At 39.6% G+C, this 16,742-nt stretch overlaps 1 protein-coding gene across 1 annotated transcript; it reads right to left on the reverse strand.

The window, feature by feature from the left end:
- Nucleotides 1–4,304: 4,304 nt before the first annotated feature.
- Nucleotides 4,305–9,026, reverse strand: LOC117337754. Its single transcript, XM_033898862.1, has one exon. The coding sequence runs from the start codon at nt 9,024–9,026 to the stop codon at nt 4,305–4,307; it is 4,722 nt and encodes a 1,573-aa protein (XP_033754753.1).
- Nucleotides 9,027–16,742: the final 7,716 nt, after the last annotated feature.

The following is a 16,742-nucleotide window of genomic DNA, read 5'->3' on the forward strand; positions in this document are numbered from 1 at the left end:
TTGAATGGCAACAGCTTCAGAAACTTTATTATAAAATCTGGCTTATCCATATTGGGACCATATACATTTATCAACGTAATGCGCAAACCTTCTATATCAATGTCTAGAGCTAAGAAATTACCAGTAGAATCTTTCTTTTCTCTATAAACTTTAAACTCGAAATTATTGTTTAAAAGTATAGCAACACCTCTCGCATTTGACCTAAAAGAATTAAAATAGCAATCATAACCCCATTCGTTCCTAATTAATTCTTCATTTTCTTGTGTAAAGTGGGTATCTTGTAGACAGTAGATACTATATTTATTTTCCCTGAGATAAGTGAACACATCTCTACGTTTAAGTTTATCGGATAGCCCTTGACAATTGGCCGAAACAAATGTCACACCTGCATCAGCCATAGGAACAGAGTATACATGTAGTCATGCGAGCCTACCTTCCCACAAAGTCGAGAGAAAATCAGAAGAAACAGAGAGAGAAAGAGAGAATAAAAAATCATTGAAAACATCATAACATGAAACATACATACATAAAACAGAAGCATAAGATATAAAGTGTGAAGTCTCAGTCATAGACTACTGTTACACTTACGCACTCAAGAAAAAAAAACATTCAGAGACGAAACTACAGTGTACTTCTACTGCTGTGTTCTAAAAACCGGAAGTGACAGATTAATCTGAAAAAGGTCTTGGTCATTCGAATGCTTGTGTCAAACGGGTTTCCTTAATCTTAGTAGAGCTCGACCACGTTCTCCATTCTTTCAGATTCAGCTATTCTTACGAGTTGAGAGTCGGAAGAATCTGATCACCAAACCTTCTGAATAAAATGACCCAGGTAAAACGCTTCAAAATGTTGCATTGTCCGTCTGACATTCATTTCTTACCTTGAAACTACATCACAAAATCAAAAGGTCCTAAATTAGTTACATTTGACTGGTGCGTTCATGTAATGGAACTCAGCAAAGTTGGCTGGAACAAGTTAACATCACCCATATTCAATGTCACAACTGTGTATTCAAACTGTTTTTGACTGAAAAATGCATAAAATTGACATGTGAAGATGGTTAGGTCCAAATATGTTATCTATCAAAGTACAGTAATGAACCTATGGGAGAACTGAATATGGACTTGCTCAGAAATAAAGGAAATCCTGCTTGTGATACAATTCCAACAGCAAAAAAAACTTGTAAAACATTGTCAACTGATAAAATTGCGCAAGAGTTTTAGAGCTGCAGTACTTTCAGTACTTTGATCCTTAGGGAAAATTTAAAGAGGCAGAGTCGACTGCGTCGTACTTGTAACGTCACATATCGAAGACCGCGTATATACATGTATGGATGTCAGAACACGCATGCAGATAATGTGTCTTTTTCTATGGTTTCGATTGTGTTAGGAAACTGTTGGCCTATGAAATGATCCGGTTGACTTCAAAGTAGTATTTGAGGGCACTTCATGTCCTTAAAACGGAACAAGTCGTCCCTACTTCTTCTGTCCAACATCATATACTACCTGGGCAGTTGCCAGGTACTGACCGTAGGCCGGTGGTTTTATCCGGGTACTCCGGCTTTCCTCCACCTTTAAAACCTGGCACGTCCTTAAATGACCCTGGCTGTTAATAGGACGTTAAAAAAACAAAACAAAAAACAAACAAAAAAAACCTGGGCGTACATACAGGGGTTTTGTAACATTTTCAATAATTCAAATATTGGAAATCAATAAATTTAATAATGAATATCAAGAAGTCGATTTATAAAATATAATAATTACACTTTCGGATATTATGGATATCAGTAAATCGATTTGTGGAAATCATGCAATAATTCCGATATTGGAGATTCAGTCTCTCAATATATCACGACACATCAATAGACATTTCTAACATAGCCTGTGACGCGAACTCCGAGACCGACTCCGGCTGCTTGAGGGGTCATCTCAAAATGCTCAAACAGCGAGTATGTTTTATCGTCAATTGAAATTATCGTATTTTTGTCCGTTTAACACACTGTTGGGTCATGAACAATAAATTAATAAACTCCAAAACACAAAATATGTTTTGGTATACATGTATATTTAATCGCTTTCAGAGGAGTCCTCGATGTCAAAGACTTGAAGTAATTTTGGGACTTTTTTAGTAATAAATTTACTATAGGCTTTTTGATTTTTCATCATCAATGTAACCAGTGATTCCTTTTTTCTTCTTTCTTCTTTTTCGGTGTTTTGTCCTCATCTGATGAAAACAATTCCACCATTTGTTAGCGTTTATCATCGGCTTTCCTCTTGCGGCTTGTGCTGTCCCATAAACAATGTACAGCCAGTTTACCTCGTACAACATCCTTTATTTCCAACTAGTTTGTTTTACATATAGTTGTAGTGTTTTGGTGTTGAAAGGTGTTGAAAAATGGTAAAAGTCTGTAATAAACAGAAACAAAGAAACGTAAGAATACGCGTAAAAAATTGAATTTACATGTATAGCAATTTTAGCATTGTCAGTTATATGGTAACTATGAGCTTCCATACATTGAAAATTTTGACAAACTGACGATTCCTTCGATCACGAAAATTCCATAAATCTTAATAAATGTCGTAGTTTCAATGTTCAACAATGATTGGCATCAATAAATCTTCAATTCAAATAGCAGCATTGTTATTAAAAGTTCACAACTGAGAGTCATAGCTCCGTCTGCACATCGTATAGTGACACCACGTGGTACGAGCGCAGAAGTTTCACAACTGTTGAAATAATCGTACTTTGTAAGAAATAACAGTCATAAATGAACAAAAACCACTTATATTACTTATATAAGTTCTGATAACTGAAAGTACTTACACCGTGGTGGCTGCAAGTTACATACAACATCTTTTTCTTTACACGAAGTATGCATCAACCGTAGTAAACAACATTGTCAATATTGAGAGTTCTTCAAAGGGAGATAATCGCGAGACTACTACGGAAACCGCGGCGGCACACTCCTCGCCTGATGTCACTAGACAACACTACCGAGTACCACATAATACACTTTCTATGTCACATTCAGCCTTTGTTGTCTCCAAGAAGTAAGATCAGTTCGTTGATCGGTCGTACATATAACACAGGCTTTCCTTGTCCGGAAGTAATCTTGACCTCTGCCGTTCGAACTAAACCGTCATTGCTTGGGAAGACCCTTGCGACATAACCCAATGGCCAGTTGTTCCTTGATACCTCCTTGTCCCTAAGTAGCACAATATCCCCTATCGCGATATTCTTGCGCTTGTCATTCCATTTCCGTCGAGGTTGTAGAGTATGGAGGTATTGGGCTCTCCAGCGCTTCCAAAATGTGTCGGCTAGAACCTTCACTCTTTTCCACTGCGCCTTGTGCAAACTAGAATTATCAAGAGGCACAAATGGTTCGATGATGGAGTCTGGTTTCTGTGTCAGAAGTGTAGCCGGACTGATTGGAAATGGATCCTCAGGATCTGAAGACACGGGTACTAGTGGCCTGGCGTTAACGATCGCGCAAACCTCAGCTAGGAAGGTAACGAGTACTTCGTGAGTCAAATTAGTGTCCATCACTGTTGTCAGCATTGACTCAAGAACGCGACGTGAGACACCTATCATACTTTCCCAAGCCCCGCCCATATGTGATGCGTGCGGTGGGTTGAAAAGCCAGGTAGTTCCGCGGTCGCATAGGAATGTCTTCACTGCTTCTTCCTCAACCTTAAAGGCGTTAATCTGCAGATCATCCACCGCGCCAATGAAATTAGTGCCATGATCTGATCGGATCTGTTTTACATGGCCCCTCACAGCGGTAAACCTTCTGAAGGCATTAATAAAAGACGACGAACTCAGTTCTTCTACCACCTCTATGTGGATAGCCCTGGTGGTAAGGCATGTGAACATAATTGCCCAGCGTTTTGCTTGGGCTGAACCACCACGAGTACGCCTGCTAACAATCTGCCATGGACCGAAAGTGTCCACACCGACGTTGGTGATTGTTGGGCCAGGTTGAAGTCGGAAGGTATGTCTGCCATCAATTGGTGCTCCAATTTCCCTCGAAGTTTACGACATTTCACGCACGCATGCAAGACCGTTGATACCAAGCGCTTACAGCCCGTTATCCAATATCCGGCTGTCCTCACGGCTCCTTCTGTGAAATTTCGCCCTTGGTGTTTAACCTGTTCATGAAATAGTCTTACGAGAAGTAATGCGACATGATGCTTCCCAGGGATGATGATTGGATTCATTTCGTTCTGTTGAACATGGCTTTGATTTAGGCGTCCGCCTACTCGTAGAATTCCATCCTGATCCAAAAATGCGTTCAGTGACAGAATCTAACTTCCGTTTGGAAGAAGTTGATCGCGTTCGAGACTGTCTAGTTCTTCCGGATATGCCTCTTTTTGCACCTCCTTAACCACGAATTGTTCGGCCTTGTGGTAAGCAGCAACACTTTTGTCCTTACTGCAAATATGCCAACCCCTACACTCGGACTTGCTGACAATGGACTGTGCAACATGCGTCAGTGTCATAATAGCCCTGATAAGGGTCCTCCAAGTAGAAAATCTTGCGAAGCGATGAGAACCAAGTGGTGACTGTTTGACGTCTGTCTTTAGACTTTGAACCTGGGGCCTTACCTCTTTGTCATCTTCTGGTTCATGCAGATCAAACACATGCTTTGATGTCATATCATTAATCGTAGTAAGACGAGTAGGTCCATTGAGCCACATGCTGTCTTGAATAGCCTGGGCGGGTACTGATCTTGTCCCTTCATCTGCTGGATTTCTATCTGTTTGCACATACGACCATTGATCTGCGTCCGTCACGTGTATAATGCGTTCTACCCTATTGGCTACGTATGTATAAAACCTCCTTGTTTTGTTGTATATGTAACCAAGTACAACTTTGCTATCGGTGTGGAATCGAAATTTCTCAAGAGGGATATGTAAGTGGTCAGATACTGTCTCTGCTATGTCCACGGCCAATACTGCAGCACACAATTCCAGTCTCGGTATCGTATGGCCATGGAGGGGGGCTACCTTAGCCTTGCCAAGAATGAATCCAATATCTTGTGTACCGTTTCCATCCTTTGTATGTAGATAACTTACTGCAGCGATAGCTTTCTCGGAGGCATCAGAGAAGACATGGACGGTACTGTCAATAGATAGTTTGAATGAAAACTGTGCGTAGGTCCGAGGTATACGGACATGTTGTAGGTGTTCAAGAGAATCTCTCCAGAGTTCCCATTGTATGCGATGTTCTGCGGGGAGAGGTTCATCCCAATCCTTGGTTCCATGAATAAGAGATCTCAAAAAGTGTTTCCCATCGATTACTACTGGAGCCAAAAAACCTAATGGGTCGAAGATCCCGTTGACAGTTGACAGTATGCCCCTGCGCGTGTATGGTTTAGCTTCTGTTGAGACTTGATAAAGAAACGAGTCGGTTTCCAAACTCCAACTGACTCCCAAGCTACACTGAATAGGCAGTGGTTCACATCCTAAATCGAGATCCTTAACACCTTTTGCAAGGTCGTCTGCAGGAAAAGAGTTCATAACTTCATCACTATTAGAGGCAATTTTGTGTAAGCGTAGTTTCCCTCCTTGGTGAAGTGCATGCTGTGTTCTTTTCATAAGGTCAACAGCTTCGTCGACAGTTGGTAATGAGGTAAGCCCGTCATCCACGTAGAAGTCATTAGTGACAAAGTCGGAAACGTCATCATCATTTCCTTCGGCTGACTTTCGAAGTCCTAAGGTGGCAATGGCAGGAGAAGGACTGTTTCCGAAGACGTGGACGCACATGCGATATTCCACCAACTCATTTTCCGGATTGTTGTCCTTGTACCATAAGAACCTTAAGTAGTTCCTGTGGTCTTCCCTTACTTGAAAGCAATAAAACATTTGCTCAATGTCTCCTACTATAGCCACCGACTCCCTTCGGAACCGCATCAGCACTCCAAGCAAGCTATTTGCAAGGTCTGGACCAGACATGAGGACATCGTTCAATGAAACTCCATTGTGCCTTGCCGAGGAGTCAAACACTGCTCTAAGTTGCTCCGGTTTCCGCGGGTGGTATACACCGAAAATTGGTAAATACCAACATTCTTCGCTGTCCTTAAGCGCCGGCGCTAACTCGGCGTGGCCACTACTGAATATCTTTTCCATGAAGTCTACGAAGTGCTGTCGCTTCACGGGGTTCTTTCGCAGACTGGTATCCAGGGTTCTTGCTCGTTTAACAGCTTGTGTTCGGTTGTTAGTCAATCTTGGTCGTGGATCGCGGAATGGCAGTGGAGCTATCCATTTACCATCATTACCTTTCACAAGCTCTTCTTTCATGATGCCGAGAAACCTTCGGTCTTCCTGTGACATGCTGACTTTCTCATCCTCTTTTGTACGATGGAACACATGTTTTCCTAATACATCAAGCTCCTTTAAGGACCTGTTCGCATCGTAGATGCACTCAAATTCGTTCGGACAGGGTTTGAAGAGTGATGGTCGGCCATCTGCTAGGAAATTGGTTTTACAAACATTTACTAGTTCTGGAATGTGAGTCCTTCCTAAGCAAGTCTCTCCGATTATGACCCAACCGAGAGGGAGTTTCTGGGCATATGGCGTGTTTGATGGTCCTATTCTCTGGTCCAAAACATGATGAGCTCTAATTACGTCCCTTCCAATAAGCATCAAAATGTGAGCAGTGTTGTCAATAGGAGGAATACACTTGGCAACGTCTCTGAGATGGGCGTAGTTTTCGGCTACCTCAGGAGTAGGTATTTCATCGCGAATTTCAGGGACGCGGTCACATTCTAACAGGATGGGAATGTCAAGACTTATAGACCTGTCTACAGGTTCAACGATAACCTTAGTCGAGTCTCTGCCTGTGGTCTTCGAAACCCCGGACACCGAAGATAACACGTAGTTGTGTTGTTTTCCTTTAATGCCAAGTTGGTCAAATAATTGTGATTTGGCCAGCGACATGTTGCTCTGGTCGTCAATCATAGCATAAAGTCTGATGCGGTCTGTGGGTCGGTCTTGATGGAACGCGTCAACAAGAACAATTTTGGCACATGATTTCCCTTTGAACTTATTGCCACAGATCTGCGTGCAGTTAACTTGGACAGGAGATTTAGATACCAGTGATGCAGGCTCCTCGCCGTACTCTAAGGAGCCTGAATTTGACTGATGCTCAAGATGGAGTGCTGTGCAGTGCCTTTCACTATTACATTCGCTACAAGGTTGTTTCACATCACAGTTGCGACTGATGTGTGACGTCGATTCACAGCACCGGAAGCAGACCTTCTTATCCCGCAACAACTTCTTCCTCTCCTCCATCGACATGGTAAGGAAGGCCCTACATTTGTTGAGAGTGTGGGAACTAACGTTGTGTAGAAAACAAGTCTTTCTGTTTCTGTCACTGTTTTGTATGCTATCAGCGTTGGTTTTCCTGACTGAGATGTTCTTTCTCTCTTGAGGATTCCTTTGTACAGTCTTATCATTCTTGCTTCCATTAGGTTGGTCATATGTGAAACTGGGATTGTTTTTCACTTTACTTAGATCTCTCAAAAATTCAGAGAAGAAACTGAATGGAGGAAATGCGACATGGTGTGTTTTTGTAAACTTTATTGCAGCATTGGTCCATCTCTCTTGTAGGTTATGTGGAAGTTTGGACACAATTGGCGAGACTCCTGTCGATGAGTCGAAGTATCCTAAAAGAGACTTATATTGGCTATCCTCCTTGAGTGATTCAATTTCGGATGCTAAATCTGATAGATCAAACAGTTTCTTGGTGTCTCTTGGTGTAAGCTTAGGAAAGCTCGCTAACCTCTGTCTAAGTGAAGCTTCTATCATCTCTGGTGCCCCGAACCGTTCGTCAAGACGCTCCCATACTCTCAAAAGTCCTCTTTCTGGGAATCCGAAGTTTGAAGCTTTGAGACTTACGACATGTCGTTTAGATTCGGGTCCACACCATTTCTCAAGCAAATCCATCTCATCTCTTGGGGTGACGTTAAGATCTGCCATGATTGACTTAAAGCTTGATTTCCAGGTTTGGTATGACTCTGGTCTGTCATCAAAATTTGTTAACCTTGAGAGAAGAAGATCCTTCTTCAACAGAAAACGGGTGAGGTCCATAGCTATACCTGTGTCCGTATTGGTTGCCGTAGTAAAAACAGGTGCATTTGGATTCATAGGTAAATGCAAGTGTGGGTCTGCTGTCACCGGGAGTTCAGCACTATGATCATGAAATACTGTTTCTTCGACATAGGCTCTTGTTCGTTGCTGCGTGTCAAATTTCGGAATAGCCTTTATCCTATCGCGGTTATGAGTTAGGTTAAACTCCTCCGAGTCCTCAAGGGCTTCCGCTTCCGCTTCCGCAGCAGCGACCTCCTTCTTTTGTGTAAGTAGGTCAAGATCGGCTTCTAGGTCGGCTTTCTCCAGTTTGGCTGCTGCGCTAGCTCGAGCACTTTCCAGTTCAAGCCTTGCCTGTCTCTTCTTTAGGGCCGCCTCTTGTTCAGCATATTGCAGGCGTGCCTTCTGTGCCTCAGCCTTTGCCTTTTTTCTAGCGATGACAGAAATCACACTTGAATTTTTCGAACTAGACCCAGCACTGGATTGTCTCGAAGATAATGCAGGCTCAATTGACTTTTGCTTCTCTGCCCGCTCCATACACGTGCCTAATTCCTTAATAGATTGATCTATGACTAACGTATGACTGTGCCATCTCAAACTCTGGTTATCAAGAAGTTCAAGGCTCTCTTCTGTGTTTTTGCGTTTCAGATAATCGAAGAAACTGGATTGGAGTTTATCAAGGCTACCAGTACATTCCCGTATGTTTCTCTCAAGGTCGATCAGGGAATCGAGATCTAATTTCCTACCTTCACCTTTTACACGTCGAAGATGGGAATCTAATTCTATCCACATATCCTCATAAAATTTGTTGTGACTTTGGACTGCATCCTCGTACAGTTCCTTAGCCTTGGGAGTTAACGTCCTTACCCTAGGCTGACTGGTGTGTGTTGCCTCACTGAGCTCCGTTACTTGATGTGTGTTGTCTGTGTGGTCGTCCATGCTGTATGAATTCGTGTAGGCGTAGACCGATGTCTGTGTCCTTGACGTAGACGTTGTCCGGTTGCCTGTTGAAATCGTAGCTGGATCTCAACTTCAGCCGATTGGGTACTTTTACTGTGCTGTCCCATAAACAATGTACAGCCAGTTTACCTCGTACAACATCCTTTATTTCCAACTAGTTTGTTTTACATATAGTTGTAGTGTTTTGGTGTTGAAAGGTGTTGAAAAATGGTAAAAGTCTGTAATAAACAGAAACAAAGAAACGTAAGAATACGCGTAAAAAATTGAATTTACATGTATAGCAATTTTAGCATTGTCAGTTATATGGTAACTATGAGCTTCCATACATTGAAAATTTTGACAAACTGACGATTCCTTCGATCACGAAAATTCCATAAATCTTAATAAATGTCGTAGTTTCAATGTTCAACAATGATTGGCATCAATAAATCTTCAATTCAAATAGCAGCATTGTTATTAAAAGTTCACAACTGAGAGTCATAGCTCCGTCTGCACATCGTATAGTGACACCACGTGGTACGAGCGCAGAAGTTTCACAACTGTTGAAATAATCGTACTTTGTAAGAAATAACAGTCATAAATGAACAAAAACCACTTATATTACTTATATAAGTTCTGATAACTGAAAGTACTTACACCGTGGTGGCTGCAAGTTACATACAACATCTTTTTCTTTACACGAAGTATGCATCAACCGTAGTAAACAACATTGTCAATATTGAGAGTTCTTCAAAGGGAGATAATCGCGAGACTACTACGGAAACCGCGGCGGCACACGGCTTGTATCCACACTGGCACTAGAAGGCCCGGGGGTGGGGCGAGATTCCTCCCGCTCAATAGCGCCTCCTACTGTCGGATCCTTGGTTTTTGTCATATGCTGAGTCTCCATCTTCTTAACTGCATTTATTTCGGACGTGTAAATATAATATGGTATACTGAATAGCATATGCAGTAAGTAGAGTAAATATTGCAAAGCGCATACACGAGATTCTCGCTGAATACTAGTTTATAGTAAGTTGTAAACAAAAACCGTACCGGGTTATGTAGCTACTTCCAACATCCGAGAACTATGTCTTATGATTGGAAAAACAAACAAATGTACAGTGTTAATGAGATACATTAAACAATTAATTTAATTCCCAGCTGACAGTTGGACACTGGTCGCCTCGTTTTTCATTGATAGTTAACATTATCAAATGAAATTTTATATATTACAAATTATATAATATATATTTATTTATGATAGGGACATTAAGGCCAACGGTCTATGTCCATCATTACCATATGCGTTATCATACAAACTTATTATGATTTTCAGTAATATATAAAAAGTTGATTGAGAATGTATTGCACTTCTTGCTCACTATAGAATCTCAGGTGAGTCAAGGACATGTACCCCTCGGGCCGTCTTCAAAATTCTAATGACAATAACACGTATTGTGAAAGTAAAAAAGTGAATACAATATGCAAAAACATCTTCTGTAATGTGTTGAAATGTATCTATCGTTTTAGTTATTATTTATTTTTTCATGTTCGAACGAAATATGACAAAATCCTATAGTATTCGCTGTTTGAGCATTTTGAGATGACCCCTCAAATAGTTCGCGTCTGAAGCAGTTTATAGCGTTACCTTTAATCATCTCCAATTTCTACATTTCACACTAATATATAGTTTCACCGGGCCAATGACTAGTGAGAAGACATCGATTTTAGAATCTGTAAAAAACTGAATAAATTCCAAGTGCACTGATTAAGTTTTTTTCTGGCAAATTGCTAAAATTTTACATGCTTAATCACTGATTTTACACATTAGCCGCTTACTGTTCATGGTAATTAACAAATATTATCGAAATAAACTGTCTCTGACATTGTGAACCACTTTTCCCCAAAAATACTCGTCCAATATTTTTCATTTAGCAAACGTCTCGTGCTCGTGGATAAAATTTCTCATACTTGTCACCAGAAACATTTCCAATGGTTAATTTCATATGTATTCTATACATGTGTTATTCAGTTTCTTCGATTTAAAAAATCGCACACGAAAAAAATTTAAATACATTTACATATACATAGATAAAAACGAGGTACTGATGTCAAGTTACAACACAAGCTATAAATCCCAAGTATCGTCAACAACACATTACGGTATACCCCTGTGAGGGCTCCCGGTTGGGGTACTCCAACAATATTAGCGGATAACTCGGCTAGAAACTTAATATGACGGGTGCCGTGTAACCTCAATTCGGAACCCCTCGTCATTTTCTTCGAAACTACGTTCGCAGACGGAGGCGAGGTGTTCCGATTGGTGTAACCTCTAACTTCCCAAGGCGGATTTACGCCGCGCAGAATGTCAAATGTTCAAAGTCAGGATTAAGATTCGATCCAACAGCTAAATTGCACTTAAGAGTTTAACGGGGTCATGGTATTACTTCTTGTTCATGAATACATAATAAGTCATTCTGATAATGAAGAGGGAATCCCTGTTATATACTGTGAATCACTTTAATTGTACAGCTTTGGAATATTAATACAATTCACTTCAATAGAATACCGGCGGTATACGTATTAAACTGATACACTTACTTAAATTTATATTGACAAGCTTTACTCATCCACAGCTTTATAACAATTTTTCGGCATAGTCGTATAGTATTCTTTTGGCCCCGGATATGACGCGACAGGTGGCGTTACTGGTCAAGATGAAGTATGTGATTGGTCAATGTAGCGGTAGATGCAAAATGAGGATATGCAGTTAAAAACGAAATAAAGTTTAGATTGAATGCAAGCTGAATAAGTGGATGTATCTTTCCAAATGACACATTAATACGAATTATATTCCTGATTCAAATGTATTCTTATTATCACCAAAAATGATTCAAACTGATATAATTTTGTTATCCGTGCTGAAACGCATCAGATCGTTGATTTATTTCACCAGCAGTTTTACATTATAACCACCAGCAATAAAACTATGCCGTTTATCTTTTTTTAAAGTTATTTCTTGTTTCCTCTTCATTTTCAGAATTCTGTATGTACAGTGAGGAATTTTGCTATTTTGATATCAACAGCTTATGTCATTTAAGGTTGACAATAGGATTTGTAGACTTTATGCTAGTATTTCTTCATTTTTGGTTTGTTTTTGTTTAACGTCCTATTAACAGCCAGGGTCATTTAAGGATGTGCCAGGTTTTGGAGTTAAAGGAAAGCCGGAGTACCCAGAGAAAAACCACCTACATACGGTCAGTACATGGCAACTGCCCCACGTAGGTTTCGAACTCGCAACCCAGAGGTGGAGGGCTAGTGATAAAGTGTCGGGACACCTTAACCACTCGGCCACCGCGGCCCCCATTTCTCCATTACTGGCCTCGCGTTGGCTGATACTAGCAGATCATTTTCCAAACATTCGGAACCCCAAGCCTCTTGATCAGCCACTGAAAACTAAGCAAGTCCAATGATGAAGTTCTGATCACACTTGCATGACTTGGTCCATTTGCTGGTTGGGAATCCAACTGCCGCCCGGGTCTCCAGGTGTAAACATATAAGATGGAACTGACCATTGTCCATATGGACACGAAGGAAAGTATAAAATTAAGATGACTGCCATGATGCTAATAATTACAGACCAATTACACTGGTAAGCTGTCTGGGTAAGTTATTTACAACCATTATCAATGAACGACTCACCAATTATGCAGATAGCATTGAACTTATACTAGAAAACCAAGCGGGATTTAGAAAACATCATTCCACAACTGATCATATTTTTTCACTCTATTCTTTAATTGAACTATCAAAACAATTCAAAAGTAAAATGTACTGTGCATTTATAGATTTTGAGAAAGCCTTCGACAGTGTCTGGAGATTAGGACTGTGGAACAAATTAATTACAAGTAATATAGGAGGGAAATGTTTTAAAGTCATAATTAATATGTACAATGGAATTAAGGCCAAAGTAATTAAAGGCGGTTCTGTCTCTAATATTTTTAATTGTAATTCCGGTGTAAGACAAGGGGAAAATTTGTCCCCATTTTTATTTTCAATCTTTTTAAATGATCTAGAACATTTCTTAATATCACATGACTGTAGAGGTTCATCTAATTTGGCGGGAAAACTAGAGACAGAGCTACAAGTTTATCTCAAGTTGTATGTAATGTTGTATGACGATGATACCATTCTACTTGCAGAGTCAGTAGAAGATTTACAAACACAACTTAACGTATTTCACACCTACTCAAAATTGTGGCATCTTAAAGTTAACATTGACAAGACTAAGATAATGGTTTTTGGGAGAGGAACGGTGTCACGAAATATACAGTTCACCTATGATGGCAATAATTTAGAAATTGTGAAAAATTTTAAATATCTCGGGGTTTGTTTCACTAGAAATGGTTTTACACATTTGAATATCAAACAATTATATGAAAAAGGCCTTAGGGCCATGTATGGCGCTATTTCAAAATGCAGAAATCATAATCTGTCCATCGATTGTAAAATGGATATTTTTGATAAAGCAATCAAACCGATTATACTATATGGCTGTGAGGTTTGGGGGTTTTGTGACACCAAACTCTTAGAACGTCTACATTTGAAATTCTGTAAACATATCCTTAGATTAAAAACATCTACACCAAACTTTATGATATATGGAGAATTGGGAAGGTTTCCATTAAGTATAAATATAAAAGTTCGTATGATTGATTTTGGGCCAAAATGATGGTCTCAACTCATAATAAATTGAGCAACAAATTTTTCCAAATTTTAAGACATTATAATGCTCAATGGTCTAACTATATTAAAAATATTTTTGAAGAATGTAATTTATAAGATGTTTTTGAAAACCATGAATTTACTAGTATACGCTGCTTAAAAAATACTGTTTTTCATACCCTAAGAAATTTGTTCATATGTAATTGCATCTTCGCTAGCCAAGGCTTCTGATTACGTTACACTCCACGAACCCTTGCCAGATATAGTCGTGTTCAAACCGTCGCGCCCTGGAATCCCAGGGCACCCAATCAAATCGCGTTTTACATCCAGGCTTGGTTTCACAGTAAACAAAAATTGCGGCACCCAGTGCAGAGCTACATAGTCGACTATGTCCTGACATTTTACCTAAAAACAGAGACGTACAATCATTGGGAAACATTCGCAGTGTTTGATCAATTTATATAAGTCATTGATCACATATCTCATCAAAATGACACAAGCCTCCATGTGCGTTTGTAAACATCACCGATGAAGTAAATCGGTAACGTTCGTTTTGATTGGTCGAAAATTTCATGTGTAAAGGGTGGTAATTTCGAATCACCGCTAGAGGGCCAGAACTGACGCCTATATCTGCCAAGGGTTCGTGGAGTGTAACGTAATCAGAAGCCTTGGCTAGCGAAGATGATGTAATTGGAAAAATGACGTTTTCAATTCTCCGAAAGGGACCAATTACAGAATTTATAAACATGATTTAAGTTTAGAAAAATATCTACTTGACCTCCCTCCTAAGCTAGCTAATTCCTATTGTAAATTCCGAACTTGTAACATTAAATTACCAATCGAATACGGAAGATGGAATAACATCCCAAGAGAAAATAGAATCTGTAGTCTGTGTAACCTGAATGAAATAGGAGACGAATTCCATTATCTATTCAATTGTAGCGATCATCAAATAGCATTAAACAGAAAAAAATATATATCTAGATACTATTATGAAAGACCAAGTACATTCAAATTTAATACACTTTTTAATTTTGTAGTAGACGATGAATTGAAATCACTTGTGAAATTAATTAAAGAAATAAGTATACGACTCAACAATATTTAAAATAATATCTTGCTTAACAAATGTATCGATGTATTATATCATATGTCCTGTACAAATTTTGTATGTATATAATTCTCTACACTTTATATGTTTATGAGAATAAATATTGTCATTGTCATTGTCATTGACATAAAGAGGTAAATAAAGCTGGACATGAAGGTGAACTTTCCCTGACATAACAATAGATGATGTAATCGCCTCGGGAAGGTATTTAGATAACAAAACATTAGCAAGTGGGGAGTTCGAGTGTCATTCCTAATTGTACATGTTGGTCACCACAAAGAAATATACATTAGTTTGGGGACAGATTATTTTCCATACAATATCTTGAAACAGGTATTGGTACAGGTAAACACAGATTAACTACAATATAGGAACAAAGAAACAAAATATCGGAAAGTTATCTATGACACATAACTTGAATAATATGTACGGCCGCTATCGGTCCTCGGAGTTAAGAGAGTTTGAAAGGCTTTCTATGAAATTCGGGTAGAGTGACAATGGATTCATCAGAACGGGAAATCAAAGCAATAATCATTAGGGATTTCAACATTTTCTTGTCAACTGCAGGTTTGCCACTTTTGAATCGTCATTAACTGAGTAATCCGGAGGAGGAGTAAATCTGGCAGGAGAGGAGAAATTTAAAAAGAAAAATTCCTTAATTCCAATCTAATTAAAATCTAGATCCACACTCTCACTCCGTTACATGGATATCTAAAACAACATCCCATAAGGTGTCACGTTCTGATGACCTTTGAGATATGTGTATTTCACTTTCAGGGCGAATTGTCAATGTGTCGGTGTCATCCAAGCAAACCATTTCGTCACAGCATGCATCTGAATCGAACCTTTTCGGCTCAGCAGCTCAATCGCAACATCTCGGGGAAATTTCCGGCAACACTCGGAAATATCCGAGTGTTGCCGGAAATTTCCCCGAGATGTTGCGATTGCTCAGCAGCTATATGCTTCGTGGGACGAAATGACTTGAAACAAATTGACAATTTATGCAAGTTATTCGCTCTAGTTATGCTATTCGCACATATACAATTCAACAGCTGATATTGCATGATAAAAGGAATACTGACAGACACTGTTAATGCATTTAAACTTAAAATTCTGTTTACTTCACTTATAGTACACGTAACTGTTACACATGTTTTATGCAACAGTGATTCGACGATCCTATCTAAGTGATGGTACCAGACACTAACTACAAAAAGGTTGCTTAATCATGACAACATTCTAAAAATATCTTCAGGTAACACGAACTAGGACATTCTCCATTCAAGATTCTGAAAGTAGCCATTTGATTGGTTTATCCAAAAGGTCACCCTGACGTGACCCCTTATGGGATGTTATAATGTTCATGTAACTTAGTGATGAGGATCTAGATTTTTTTGGGGGGCGGGGCCGCGGTGGCCGAGTGGTTAAGGTGTACCGACACTTTATCACTAGCCTTCCACCACCCACTGGGTTGCGAGTTCGAAACCTACGTGGGGCAGTTGCCAGGTACTGACCGTAGGCCGGTGGTTTTTCTCCGGGTACTCCTAATTTCCTCCACCTCCAAAACCTGACACGTCTTTAAATGACCCTGGCTGTTAATAGGACGTTGAACAAAAACAAACCAAGGATCTAGATTTCAATTATATTGCCTCAATTCACGCGGATTTTCAATTTCTGATTTATTGACACGGGATTCGTGATCACTGAAAAAGTCAGGCTTTGCTTTCTTTATCATACATTTGTATTATCAACTTTGTTTCTCGTTCTTGTGCTTCATCCTATTTCCGTTAACAGCAATGTTTCACGGAGGAGACGAACAGAAGTTGGGATACATGTACTACATTAAGCTATATAGTTCCAGTATATTTTGTTGTGAA

Source organism: Pecten maximus, chromosome 11 (genome assembly GCF_902652985.1).
Source record: "Pecten maximus chromosome 11, xPecMax1.1, whole genome shotgun sequence".
Lineage (NCBI taxonomy): Eukaryota > Metazoa > Mollusca > Bivalvia > Pectinida > Pectinidae > Pecten > Pecten maximus.

Bases quoted from the DNA above. Each gene is read 5' to 3' on its own strand.
- LOC117337754 (XM_033898862.1), bottom strand. From the start codon at position 9,026: ATGGACGACCACACAGACAACACACATCAAGTAACGGAGCTCAGTGAG.